At 50.9% G+C, this 14,385-nt stretch overlaps 1 protein-coding gene and 1 long non-coding RNA gene across 3 annotated transcripts; both read left to right on the top strand.

Moving 5' to 3' along the window:
- Window positions 1-318: 318 nt before the first annotated feature.
- On the top strand, window positions 319-2,228 carry TPPP3 (tubulin polymerization promoting protein family member 3). The gene is made up of 3 exons (XM_068202931.1): window positions 319-543; window positions 1,575-1,728; window positions 1,975-2,228. The coding sequence occupies exons 1-3, from the start codon at window positions 356-358 to the stop codon at window positions 2,161-2,163; spliced, it is 531 nt and encodes a 176-aa protein (XP_068059032.1). The 5' UTR covers window positions 319-355; the 3' UTR covers window positions 2,164-2,228.
- A 2,050-nt stretch (window positions 2,229-4,278) lies between these two features.
- On the top strand, window positions 4,279-13,235 carry LOC137480980 (uncharacterized). Of its 2 annotated transcripts, none has more exons than XR_011003228.1 (4): window positions 4,279-4,360; window positions 11,542-11,688; window positions 12,631-12,882; window positions 12,974-13,235. It is a non-coding gene; the product is annotated as an uncharacterized lncRNA (long non-coding RNA). The 2 variants fall into 2 exon arrangements; XR_011003227.1 differs by lacking the exon at window positions 4,279-4,360 and adding an exon at window positions 10,962-11,101.
- The last annotated feature ends 1,150 nt before the right edge of the window (window positions 13,236-14,385 follow it).

Below are 14,385 nucleotides of genomic sequence, written 5' to 3'. Positions count from 1 at the left end.
TGCGTCATTCCCGGAGAGCACTCCCGAGGGGACAGGCTGATGCACTCACTCCCTGCCAGCCCCGGAGCCGACAGCCTCACTGCTGACAGCTCTCGACTAGGAGCCTCCATTCCCCAAGACACGTTCTTGGCTTTCGGCCTCGGGACTCATCCGAGCCTGCTGTCAGCCCTCACCCCACGCCCGCAGGTGCTGCCAACACCCCGATCCTGCTGCAGAGCCTCCACCCTCGCCAGCCTTCCTCCTGCTCCTCCTCCTGCTGCCCTCGAGGGCCTTCGAGCAGCCAGCTGAGCCCTGCTGTGCAGCTAGCAGGAGCCTGGGTGGTGCTGGGCCCATCTGCCCCCTGTCCTGCAGCCCCATGGCCGGGAATGCTGAGATGGCATCCCTGGAAGAGAGCTTCCGCAAATTCGCCATCTACGGCGACACCAAGGCGACGGGGCAGGAGATGAACGGGAAGAACTGGGCTAAGCTGTGCAAAGACTGCAAAGTCACCGACGGCAAAAGCGTCACCAGCACCGACGTGGACATTGTCTTCTCCAAGGTGAAGTAAGTGACTTGGATGCCTTTGCAGCATGGGCAGGGTGTCGGTGTCGGGGTGTGGGGGTCCCCACAGAGCTGTGCTACCCCTGCTGTGTGCTCAGGCTGTCCATCCCGCTTGTCACAGAGCTACAGGTGCTGTCCTGCAGTGTCCCACCTTCAGGTGGGACATGTGGCTGCTTCTGCAAGACCTAATAATAAATCAACCCAAATTTGGGGGTGGGAAGCTCAGATTTGGTGGAGAGATTGTGCCCCTGCTCCAAGTCCAAGAATTGGGGTGGGTCTGGTTGGCTCTGCCAGGTTCCCATATCTCAAGAAGTGCCACAGGGAGCAGAGGAAGGAGCTCAGGGTTGTCCCATATGATGTGGCCCTTCCCTGGGCCTGGCCAGCCAATGCCCAAGCTTGGGGAGGACCCTGGTCCACGGCGGTCACAAGGGCAGCTTGAAGGGACCTGGAACTGCTTTTAGGGTCCCTGAGGATGCTTCATGCTCCACACCAGGGTGTGGGAACAAGGACGGGTGGAGAACCTGCTTCCTCCTTGTGCTCTGTCCAGGAATTCCCATGTTCCTGGGTTGGGTCAGGTGGAGCTGAGCACTGGGAGGGTTTTGGGGTGCAGGAGAGCAGGTTGCTGTGCTGGCCCAGAGATGAGGACCAGGAGCTCAGGGGAGAGATGCTCTGTGCATATCCTTCCAAATTTGACTGGAGGATTGATGCCTGCCAGGGGAGAGAGTATGGTGGGCAACCCAGGCAGGCTGGGAGCAGTGGATGGATGCACTCCTCTCCTGACACCAGCACCAAGTCCTAGAGCACTTCCATGCATCCTGGTATCAGGGACTTCAACAGCATGTGGCTGAAAAGCTCCTGGAGCTCAGCACCAGCTGTGCCCAGCCCAGCCCATTCAGCTGTAGCTGAATTTCAGGAGTGGGTGAGGGACCCGAGGGCAGTGTAGGACAAAGTCAGGGTGTCTCTGATGCACCTCATCCCATTTGGAGGCATAATCCAAAGACGTGCTGGTGGCAGCCTGAGTTTTGTTCTTGCAGAGGGAAGACAGCTCGTGTCATCAACTACGAGGAGTTCAAGAAAGCGCTGGAGGAGCTGGCCCCCAAGAGGTTTAAGGACAAGAGCAAAGAGGAGGCGTACGAAGCCATCTGCCAGCTGGTGGCAGGGAAGGAGCCCATTAACGTGGGTGTCACGGTGAGTGAGGAGCCCCTCGGCTGTGGGAACAGGAGTGATCATCACGAGGGGAGGATGGAGCTCTGTCCACTGTGCAGATGCTTTCTAGGAGACCCCATGGCGCTGGGTGAGGGGGGGACCTGAGGGTTTCATAGGGCACAGGAGGCACAGCAGGGTCTTTGTGGGTGTCAGGAGCAAGGGATGGAACTTGTGTGGGAAGGGGATGGAGCATCTTCTTGTCTCCCATGTCCCATCTCCCCACTGCAGAAAGCCAAGACAGTCGGAGCCGTGGAGAGGCTGACGGACACCTCCAAGTACACGGGCTCCCACAAGGAGCGCTTTGACGAGAGCGGCAAGGGCAAGGGCAAGAGTGGGCGGGAGAACATCGTGGACACCAGCGGCTACGTCAGTGCCTACAAGAACGCGGGCACCTACGACGCCAAAGTCAAAAAGTAGGGACGGTGCCCGTGGTGCCACCGCCCCGGTCTCTGCGCGCCGGCCGTGGGGTCGGTGCACAGCCCTGGGACGTGCCCGTGAGGTGGGGTCCGGGAGGCTGCGCTGGGGCCGGCCCCAGGCTGGCGGGATGTCGGCTGCCCAGCGCTGGGGGGACTGGGGAGGTCACCGGGCCGCGAGCTCTGCCCCAGCGCTGCGTCCGTCCCACCCTGTGCTGGGATCCCCCGCCCCTCCCGTGTCCCCCGTGCTGTCACCCCAGCCCCACACCGTACTAACAGCACTGCTCCTCAGGGCTCCTCTGCCCCGCCGGCACCCAGACCTTCCCTACCTCAGCCCCGGCTTTCGGGGCAGCCTCCCTTGTCCCACCGGGGACCGCCGCCTGTCCTCCCCTCCCGGGGACCTGCCTTAACCCCGCACCAGTTACACCACAGCCGCCTCTTTCCTTCCCCTGCCGGTGCCCTCACCTCGAAGCTGCCTGACTTTGCCGCTTGCCCAGCACCGCGGAAGGCTCAGACCCTGCGGTGCCGTTCGTGCCGGAGCCGCCGGGATGCTCCTGGCCCAGCCCCAGGATGCACCCCGGGAGAGTTTGGTGTCGCCTGGCCGTCGGCAAAGGTCTCCGACCTGAACCCCCGTGGCCTCCCGCTCCCTTCGTGAAGCCCAAACCAAAGGATGCTGCAGGCCCACGCTGTAACCCGGCTCTGCAATAAACCCCGTCCGCACTGACGCTCCGCTCTGGTTGTGTTCATGCCCCGAGCAGCCGGAGCCCCTCTGGCCGCTCGCCCGGCCGGACAGAGGGGACTCGGGCGGCCGCGCCGCCCCAGGGCAGCTGTGCCGGGGGCTTGGCCCCGGCCACCGAGGATTTTGGCAGCTTCTGGCTGGCCCCGAGTTGCCTGAGCAACCGCAGGCACACAAACACGAGCGCCTGGCTCCCACTCCTGCTCTGTTTGCAACCAAACACACGAGCTCCTGGTAACCATCCCTGGGAACAGGCTGAGCTCCAGGGTGGGACGGTCACTACGGCGAGTGCACGAAACCGGGGGTAGGTGCTGTGACCCCGGTCCCAGGCACGGGCTGAGCCTGCTGCAGTGCTGCTGGGGTGGCAGTGCCAGGATCTGCTGCTGCATATCCACCTCCAGGGTCATCCACTCAGAGCCAGGCTCCCTAAATAACCCACAGGGGTTATTTCCAGGTGCCTCAGCTGTGGCACTGGCACTGCTTAGGGCGTGAGGGATGTGTCAGGGGCACACATGAGGCTGGGACAGGCTCGCTCACTGCCAAGGCACAGCACTGCACCTCTGCATCCCAGACACCTGCTTTGGGAAACACAGGAGATGGAAGAGGTTGTCTTCCAGGCTGGATTCAGCCCCATTCTCAGAGAGGTTGTACCAGTGGTCGGCTGGAGTGAGGGCTGAGGAATGTTAACTCTCCTTTCACCTCTGAGCGGGTTGGAGGGGGTTTGTGGCTGTCTATCCCTAAAGGCTCTTTCTGAGCATCCAAAGTTTCTCGAAAAATTGTTGCTTATGAAAGGAGAGGCCGGGGGACTTTAACCCTTTGCTGACTCCATTGCCCAGCTGCACAAATGAGCTGCAGAATTCCCAGGGCCAGGCTGCCCTGCATGCTTTGAGGTCTGTGGAGGTGACTCAGCCCTGTCCTTGGGGGCTTGGCAAAGGAAGATTATTTTGGGAAGAGGTGAGCAGGTCAGGCCCCACAGGACTCATCCCCTGCCTGTGTGCGGCCCTGGTCAGGACCTGGTTGTGGAGCACAGGAGCTCCCATGTGGGGACAGCTCTGCAGTGGAGTTGCAGGTGTTGGTGTGTTTCTGATACAGGGAAATCAAGACAGGGAATCACAGAATCCTGGAATTATTTGGGGTGGAAGGTACCTTAAAGACCATCTTGCTCCAACCCTCGCACCATGAGCAGGGATACCATGTTGTTCCAAGCCCTGTCCAACCTGGCTGTGAATGCTTCCACGGAATGTGGCACCCACACTTCTCTGGCCAGCCTGTGCCAGGGCCTCCCCACCCTGCTGCTGAGGTGATGCCAGTGTTCTCAGGTGATGGCTCATGCAAGGCAGGACTGAGGGATCTCCCAGGACAGCCAGTTCCATCAGCCAGCCTCTCCATCAGCCAGCCTCCCCATGCTCTGAATCCTGAACAGAAGCAGCTTCTTCTCAGCCTGTGGAGCCACTGCAGAGTGCAGGTAACAGCTCACAGCTCTCACAGCTCCCACGTGCTGCCACCTCTGCAGAAAGATGCTCCTCCTCACCCACTCCAGCACCTCTTCAAGTCCTTCACTGCTTTCTCCACAGTTTACACAGAATTTCTCCCCTCCAGCCTTCTTGGTTCTCAGGCTCCAGTGCACCCTGTTCCCAGCATGGAAAAGGCATCTCAGTTGTGCCAAAGCACCCCCAAGAGAATTTGTGCCAGTAAAGACTGGCTGGATCTGTTGGCTGCAAAGTGCCCCAGATCAGCCTGAAAAAAATGTCCTCTGAGGTGATGGGAACAGCTTTCTGGGAAGAGTAAGATATTGATCTGGATCTTCACCAAAAAGGGGAATCCTACTAAACACCAGTGTAATGATCTCCTGAGAGTTGCTGGCTCTGTGGGTGCATGTCCAAGGCTCCCCCGTTCATCCTTGCAGGAGGAATGCCTGAATGCCCTTTAGAAACAGCACCTGCAGTACTGTGGCTGTGACCTGCATTACAGTCACATCCCACAGCTCCTCAAAGTGGTCGAATCCAGGTGGAGACCCAGGTAAGTGCAGGGAATAAACACCAGTTTTCCTGAGCAGTGTAGGCAGGAAAGCAGAGGTTCCTGGAGTGGCTGCCAGTGGAGCACAGGACTGACAAGGAGAGGCCGAGCCGGATTGCTCAGCACCTGAGAAGACCAAAACCTGAAGAAATGTCCACAGGACCAGCAGGTCCAGCTCTTTCCCCAGTGAAGCTCGAAGTGGTGCCACAGGCTGCTGAGACCTTGAGGCATTAGTTGCAGATCTACTCTATGTGATGAAAAGTGACACTGCCCAAACCAAAGGGCCTGCAGCCATTTCCTCATGCTAACGACCTTCCTCTGGCCACGCATCTGCTCTGAGCTTGGCTCCACACCAGCCCAAGACAGACACTTTGCAGCCAGCCTGTAATTCCCTGGCAGCAGAGGAGCCAGCAGGAGGAAGGTGTCTCAGCCAGCGTTTGTGTTGTGTGCATTGCTCCAAGCTCCAGACATGAAGATATTTTCTCCTCCTCACTCGTCTCTTCCCCTTGGTCACTCTCTGGCCACGCTCCCACAGTGGAGAGACATGCCAGATCTTGTCCCCTGTGGTGCCCTGCCACCAGAAACTGCCACCTCCTCTGGGTTTTAGACAAACCTAGACTCTCTTACAAGGTGATGTCCCACCTTGCCACTGAGACGTGCATCCCAGAAGGATCAGCTGGGTGGTTGTAATTAATTTAGCTGTAAAATGTGTTTTCTGCCCCAAGGTCCCTTCCCTAGAGAGCGTCTAAAATCATCTGGGGTCATGGCTAATGTGCTTCATGCTTTGACAGCAAGTCGTGTGCTGGGGATGAGGGAACTGGCTCCTCTGAGAGGTCATTATTCTCTAGGATGAGCAATTTGACCAGAAATACTGATGAGGATGGATCACTCTGGTCCTCAAGGATATAGATTTGTTCCAAGAAGCGGGAGATAGTGGATACCAAAATGCCCAGGGAGGTTTTACCCTTTCTGTCCCTGTGCAGCATCACCAAGAGAGCTCATATGTTGTCCAGGCATCTGCTCCCCAGGGAACATCCCTCCTTGGAGGGCACTGTGCTGCTGCAGAGCAGGTCCTTGGTCTCAGGCCAGGCAAAACACCCTCCCTGTGGAGCTGTACCTGCCCTGCTTCCTCAGTACTTTTCCATTTCACTGCTAGCCTGATGGACAATGTTTTCCAAAATACACGGACAAGGCTGTAAATCGTGTTCAGACAAGATTGAGTGCAGCTTCTGTCACCTAAACCCAACACTTAAATTCAAGCTCCTCCTGTCAGTGCCCTGAGATTGGTTTGACCACGTGTGTTCCAGGCAATGCTTCAGTGCCAGCCACGAGCTCCAGCACTGTGCTTGGAATATTGATTCAGTACCCTTTTAGATGGAATTCGATTAACTAAATTACCATCTTCCCAGCACGGCGTGGTTCCAGAAAAAAATGTTATTATCCAGGACTCATCCCTTCATTTTGTTAATGCAATAACTGCAGCAGAGTTGTGAGAACACAGGGGGAAATGGAAGCAGGAAGATGAAGAGAAAGAAAACAAAAGGCAAGGATTGGATTCACCAGATTTAAATACAACAAGAGATACCATGCAAGCTAAAACAAAACATGGTCCATATTTAATGTCTGTTTTGTTCCCTGTACAGAGCACAATTGTATAATTGCTCTGAACTCCAGAACTACCCAGAGCTGTGTGCACAGCTTCACAGGCGTGTGTTGCACATCTTCCTAGTGGGGATGATGGTGCATTTCCCATGACTGGTGCATTTCTCAGCTGGAAGAGATGTTTTGGGAACAGTGTGGCTGCTCTCTTTAGTCAGCTGCTGCAGCAGGATGGTTTGTGGATAGTAAAGACCCAGGCAAGATTGTTGCAGAAAAAAGATGAAATGATAAGCAGGCATTTGGGAGAGGGCACGTGCTGCAAGGATATTTTTCCAAAACTGATACACTGGTTTCCTCATGGAGCTATAGAATGTTTGGGACTAGAAGGAATCTCAAAGATCCTTTAATTCCAAGACACCTTTCACTGTCCCAGGTTGCTCCAAGCCCTGTCCAACCTTGCCTTGACCACTTCCAGGGATCCAGAGGCAGCCACAGCTTCTCTGGGCACCGACTGCCAGGCCTGCCTACCCCCACAGGGAATAATTTCTTCCCAATATCCAATCTAACCCTGTTCTCTGTCAGTGTGAAGCCATTCCTTCTTGTCCTGTCACTCCATGCCTTTGTCTAAAGTCTCCCTCCAGCTCTTTTGGAGCCCCTTTAGGGACTAGAAGGTGCTCTAAGGTCTCCTCCTCTCTTCTCCAGGCTGATTTCCATTTATTCAAAATCACGTTTTAAAACATTTGTACTTGGAGCTCTAAGCTTGTAGCCCAGAGCTCTGTGTTTGAAGATCTGCAGCTACAGCCAAGATTCAGTTTAAGATGCCGTGCCGAGATTGCTGGCAGTCGTTAATAACTGATAGAAGCTGTTCCAAGAGATCAACAGTGTGTGCTAAGACAGCTGGAAGCACATCAGTGGAGCTCTGTGATTGCAAAGGGCAATCGGGTCTCCTCTCTCTCCTTTTCACCTAAGATATTTTTCTAAAAAAAAAAGGCTTCATCAGACACAGAATATTCCTGATGTGCTGCTCAGTGAATTGGCATTTTCATGACTTGGCTTAGAAGTCTGTGACCAGTTCCAGCCTCATTGAGGGTCTAATGTGTGTTAATGGTCCCCAAAATAGCTCCCTGTTGTTGTTAATGGTCCCCAAAATAGCTCCCTGTTGTGACCAAATCCATGCATTTGCCAGCAGTGGGGGGCATCACAAGAAGCAGACACGAGGAGGAATTCTGCTGGGACACAGGTACCACGTCCTGCCGGGACAGGGCAGCTGTCCCCTGCTGTGACCAGCCCACACCTCTGCCTGTCCTGCAGAGCAGCCCTGGGCTCCTGTACTTCAGCCAATTGTTTCACTTCCAGCCTTGGAAATAACACCTGGCAGCTCTGAGAAGGGTGGGAGAGCTTACAGGTGCTGCTTTCTGAGCATTTTCTATCAGGCTGGGCTGTTCTGAGGGACAAAGGGGACTGTGGGATCCAGCAGCTGGAGGTTGCACACGGCAGAAAATCTCCAGAGCTGCCTGTGAGAGGCTGCACATTCTGTTTGCAAAAAAGCTTGTTTGGTCCTTCAGCAGCCCAGGTATCCACCCTATGATGCTCTGGCTTCCTTAGAGTAACTCCATTCCTGCTGTACCACGACTCCAAGCTCCTGGAAGATGCCAATAGGGCACATCTGGCTCTGGCACCACATGTGTGGTTGCTCTGTATCAGTTCTCATGAGCTTTATAAATCACATCAGCCCCCATTTTCTGGATGCCCAGGAGGCTCTGAAGGATCCTTCCATTTTTCTTTACTCTGTGGGTGTTTGATTCCTGGAGATGCAGTGGCTGGAAGCAGCAGCCTGATCCATCTCTGGTAGGGTGGAAGCTGCTACATGTTCCCCCAAAGCCTTTTATCCAGCTACTGAATCAGATAATCCCTTTGGGATGAGACAAGACATAAGAACACAAACCCCAAATCCCCAGAATCACAAAGGGTCATAAATGTTACAAGAAATGAATCACTTCTGTACAGTTTTCCCCATGTCTGGTAAGTCCCTGGGAGCCTTTCCACTGGTGCTGCTGAGCCCTCGGAAGCGATGAATGTCCATGAATGTAACGTGGTGTGAGTTTAAGCGAAACCTTATGTCACTGCTTTGAAGTATTTGTCTCAAACACACTTCTAAAGAAAAAAAAAAAACTTTTTCCAAGCATTCCTGCATAGGTGTACAAAAAATAACTTAAACAAGCAGTAAAATCTGAAACACACAAAGATAATGTGGAGTTTTGGCAGGAAGCTCAGGTGATGTCAGGAAACAATTCTAAACAGAAAAGTTTCTATGGATTTTTTTTTTTTAAGACCTAATTGGAAACAGATTTTTGCTTTGGGTTTAAACACTTCCCTGCAGCATCTGCAGTGTTGCCCCTGCCTTATGCATGTCAGGAGCGGGAGGGTATGGAGCAGAGGAGGGAAAAGCTCAGCATCCTCCTGTGCATGTTATTGCTAGAGGTTTAGCCTGTCTTTGGACAGTCATGCAACATCATTTTCTTGGGATTATTACCCAGTAGATTTTAAGGTAAATTACAAAAGGCAGCGAGGCTCCTGTCCATTGAGGTCCATCCCTCCGCCCTCATAAATCCAGCAAGGATTTCTTGCTCCACTAGGATGGAGCTTTGAGAAGAACAAGGAGCCGGGGGCAGGCTGCGATGTTCTCCCGGGAATCGGAGCTCCTCTGTGCGGCTGGGCCACAGCGGGGTCAGACACGGAGCTGAAACACAGCCACAGGCACAAAACTCCAGGAAAGCCCCAGGAAACACAAAACTCCACAGGCACGGCCTGAACACGGGATCTGTCCCATCCCAAAGCACGGAGTGCCAGTGGGCTCACCCTGCCCAGGCTGGAGACAGCAGCAGCGACCAGCCCTTTGTTCACGCGGTGCTTATTTATCAATGGGATAATTAAAATATCCTTATTTTAGGTTTTAATTTTTTTCTGAAAACATTTCCCCCTTATCCTGAAACACCATCTGGCTGCCCTTCTTCCATCATCCCTATCAGATCTGCCATCTAAAAGCATCCAACAGCTCCTCTATATTAATGTTTTTTGCAGTCAGGTCGACCAGCAGAGGATGTCAGAGACACATGCGACTCCAAAACCAAAAACCTGACACAAAAGCCAGCCTGCAAACCACTGTCTGGAAAGCTTATTAATAAAAAAATCAAATTAGTTATCTTTATGTCAGCTGAGACTTCCAGTAGTAAACACACAGAGATAATAATGGTAAACCTAAGAGAACATTCAAGACATGTACACCCATCCCTGAGGTGTGGCACTGCCCCAGAATTGCAGTTGTTATTGTACAGATTTATTCAGATATTAATACTTAATGTATAAATTATTAACAAATATAAAATATAGATATAAAGAGATGGGTTAGCCTGTATTCATACCAGTGCTCTTTTTTTAATGCTGACCTTATCTCCAGAGAAAGTTTAAAAATATTATTCTGAAAAATAGTTTAAATATTTAAACAATAAAATATTAATGTATATTAATAAAATGTTAATAAAGTATTGATGAGCACTCCTATATATTTGTTCTAAAGCCTTCTTTAGTTTTTTTTAACTAAAAATCCCACATGATCAAATTGATTAGTTAATTTATTAGCTGCCATATTCCAGGTTTTCTTGGGTTTCTTTATTCTTTGGGTCTTGGTTCTCACCTGTTCCCTGTTCTAAGAGAAATTACACAAACAGCATCTAATTAAAGACATCTGTCACATTAGCAGTGTGTTAATTGGTTTTTAAATAAATTGCAGCCCTGCTCCTTCCTCCAGGCCAGATGGCATGGCATGGCATGGCATGGCACGGCACGGCACGGCACGGCACGGCACGGCACGGCACGGCACAGCATGGCACATAATGGCACGGCACGGCACAGCATGGCACGGCACTGCACGGCATGGACGGCACAGCATGGCACATAACGGCACTGCATGGCACTGCACGGCATGGCATGGCACGGCATGGCACAGCATGGCATGGCATGGCACAGCATGGCAAGGCACTGCACGGCATGGACGGCACAGCATGGCACATAACGGCACTGCATGGCACTGCACGGCATGGCACAGCATGGCACTGCACGGCATGGCACAGCATGGCACTGCACGGCATGGCATGGCACAGCATGGCAAGGCACCGCATGGCACATAACGGCACGGCATGGCACGGCACGGCATGGCACAGCATGGCACGGCACTGCACGGCACGGCACAGCATGGCATGGACGGCACAGCATGGCACAGCACTGCACAGCACTGCACCGCATGGCACAGCATGGCACGGCACGGCATGGCACAGCATGGCATGGACGGCACAGCATGGCATGGACGGCACAGCATGGCACGGCATGGCATGGCACAGCATGGCATGGCACGGCATGGCACGGCACTGCACGGCACAGCACGGCATGGCACGGCACAAGCCATGGCTGGGAGCAGGGCTGAGACCCCTTTGTGCAGGGGGAGCTGCTGCCTGGGCACTGCTGCCCATCAAACAGGGCCTGAGCTGCCCGAATTCCCTCAGGAATGTCTGGAATTACTTTCCTTGGAGCAATGGTGCCATGAGGGTGTTTTGGTGGTGCTGCCTTTCTTCTACTGTCCCCTAAAATTGGATGGAGCCTCAGAAATACCAAGATTTTACTATCCAGTTGTTTTTCTTAAAATTTTTCATCTTTCTTGCTTGAACAGTATCAGCAATAAGAAGTTGATGTGATTATCTGTATAAAGTCTTGTTCCCCGCATCAGCTTGGAATATCAGTGCAGTCTGGAGCTACAAGCTGTCTCTGGAAGCCACTGATGCATCCATTTAATTCTTGCATCCATTTACAGAGGGTTTCCCTCCCCTCCCCACCCCATCCTTTTCCAGACATGCTTTTGACTCCCTTTTTTGAGGCCATTTGTAATGGCCACACAAAATATAGCCACTTAGAAATAGCCTAAAACCATTCCAGACATCAGGCTGTTCTGGAATTTACAGGTTTGTTCTTTCCCCTCAGTGTTTTCTGTGTGGATGAACCAGAGGGCATTGTGGGATCTGCAGAAGAAGAGTTAATTAATTTTAATGTCGGTGAATGGTATTTCTCAATTCCCAAAAGTCACTCTGTCTCCTGAATCTCTGATGTGGAAAGCAGCTCCTGCACAGGGTAAGTCTAATAACCATAAATCATTCATTGACCAACACAGTTTTGTGTTTGGGCACCTTCATTTTTACACACAGACCTCAAAGTTACCTTTTCTCAGCTCTGTTGAATTTATCCTATGAGCATTAATTTTGCAGCTGAAGCCTTTCTTGCAGGCAAAGTGGGATTTTCTATGTTGTTTTTCCATTCTTTTTTCATTCTTAGATAATACTGTTTGCAGAAGGACATCACAGAGTTTGTGTGAAGTTTTATCATTGCTCCTGATAGGTATCCAAATAAAAGTCACATTCAACTCCTCTGCTCTGGTTAGTGAGCACAGAAACTGTTCCAGATTTCATGCTTGACCTTTCCATAAGAGCTCTTCTATGGTTTAATTTTTAATTAACTACAGTTAAAGAAAGCAGCTGCTGTGTTTGAGGACAATTTTATACGGCCCCATCTTATTGAATACAAATGTTTTAATCTGGAAAAGGTGGTATTGCCCTTTCTACTGCTCTGTGAGGAGGTTCAGTGGGCCTGGAAATAAATTCATTCTAATGGGACACCAGTGAATTTACTGTCATGTGCAACAGGGAAGTGACAGCTCTTCCTCTTCCCCTACACTCTGTATCTGCATAAATGAAAATACTAAATGGGTATCTCTCACAAAGATTTAATTTGCTGTACAGCTACAAGTATTTTTTATTTTCATTCAAGTGTAATTTTGTCTTGTGCCAGTGAAGGGTGAGTCTGTACATCCTGTCTGGATGAAAAGTCTATTTTCAAACATTAGTATCTGTATGTCCTCCGTTTTATCTGAACTCTGAGTTTCTTCTGATTTCCAATTTCCCTTTTTTAAAATGGAATTGTCTCAAAAATGTTATGTTGCTTGATATTTCTAACATCAAACATTAACATTTTGCATTTAACATCAACCTTTTTTAATTTTTTTTTCTTTTTAGGCAGTGTTTAAAGATGTTCCCTCTCCAAAGGCTGGGAGAGGAAGAGCAGCAAACTCAGTAGTGTGTTACTGCATTAACAAACTGTGCACCGTGACATTTACCATGGCCCTGCTGAGCTACGGCCAGGAACACATCCCACTGAACTAGAATCCCTGCATTCCCCATCCCTGGAAGTGTTCAAGGCCAGGCTGGACTGGGCTTGGAGCACCTCATCTATTCTAAGGTGTCCCTGTCCATGACAGGGGGTTGGAACAAGGTGATTTTAAAAGCCTTTTCCAACCCAAACCAGTCTGTGATCACAGATTTGTGCAACATCTGCACATCTTCAGACTTTTGTGAATTTTAAGGGCAGGATCAGCAAAGTGGGATTAGTCCAGCTGAAAACCACTCCATCTGCCCCCTCTGCTGGTGTCCCTGCTCTAAGGCTGAAAAGTGCTTTCCAAAACTGCAGTGATCAGAACTCAGGGAGCTTACAGGAGAGGGCACCCTCCTTTCACAGGCACAGCAATCTACTAGGTCTATAAAATTCATCAATCACCAGAAATTGAGATGGCTTTTAACACCAGTATCCTGTGAATATCCCACATTCCACCAAACTAGAATTCTTGCATTCCCCATTCCTGCGAGTGTCCAAGGCCAGGCCAAGGATGCTCCAGGGCTTGGAGCGACCTGGTCTAGTGGAAGGTGTCACTGCCCATGGCAGAGGGGCTGAATGAGATGGTCTTTAGGGTTTCTTCCAACCCATTCCAGGATTTTATAGTTCTAACACCTGCATGGCCAAGCTGTGACAGGGAATTGTTGGGAGTACAAAGTGAGGGCCAAGCACCATGGCCATTACTAGCAGAGATAATGGTGCCCCTGGGAAGGGTGGATTTCCAAACAGCCCACTGGACCCATCTACCCTCTTTAGGGGATTCACTGTGGAAAATGCCACGATGAATTTTCCATGTGAGGTGTGTCATGAGTGTCACAGAGCAGAGTGGGAGTCCTGCTTTTCAGTATCAGACTTTATCTATCCCTGGTTAAAGGGGGAGAAAAAGAAGAAAGAAGGGACAGAGAATGTCACTTATCTTGTAGAAAGGCTGGAAAAAGTATTGAAAATTCCAATTCTGACAAAGATTTCAGGGAAACACCTCTGGTTTAGGAGCTCATTTATTTTGGTTGCACCCTCTCAAAAATGCATCATCTAATCTGTGATTTCTGACATGCAGCACACTCTGTGGAAGTCAAGGTTGGCAATGGAAACATTTCTACTTATGCCAATAAAACCAAATATATTTTTTCTCATAGTTTGGGTGGCAGATATGCAATAGGGAGAAAAATTGTTTGTGCACTTTTCAGTGTTTAAAATGACAGGCACCATCAGCCTCACCCCAAAAACCTTCTGGGTTAGGTTTGGTCAGAGAAATGTTACTTCAACCTGTCCCCAGTACTCTGAGGGGGTATTTAGACACCCCAGGGACAACTGCTCCTCTCAGTGCTCCCTGTCTCCTTCTGTAGCCCACATTCCCATGCTGAAATCATGTCACAATGCAAGTAAGATTCATATAAAGAAAATAACCTTTATTAGACAAATCAATCAAACCCTGAAAAAAGAGTGTCAGGTAAACAATACTAAAGGTTTTTCCAGCAATTTAGAAACCTTTGAAACTGAGAAATTCCAGACGTTTCATGTTCCTCTTGTTGCATTAGTAACTTCTCTCCCTCTTGTGACACGAGCTACTGCTGTCTTGACAGCCCAGAAACCTTGCAATAACCC

The sequence above is a fragment of the Anomalospiza imberbis genome, chromosome 12 (assembly GCF_031753505.1).
Source record: "Anomalospiza imberbis isolate Cuckoo-Finch-1a 21T00152 chromosome 12, ASM3175350v1, whole genome shotgun sequence".
Lineage (NCBI taxonomy): Eukaryota > Metazoa > Chordata > Aves > Passeriformes > Viduidae > Anomalospiza > Anomalospiza imberbis.
Note: the sequence above shows the minus strand (reverse complement) of the source record. Positions and strands in the feature narration are given on the sequence as shown.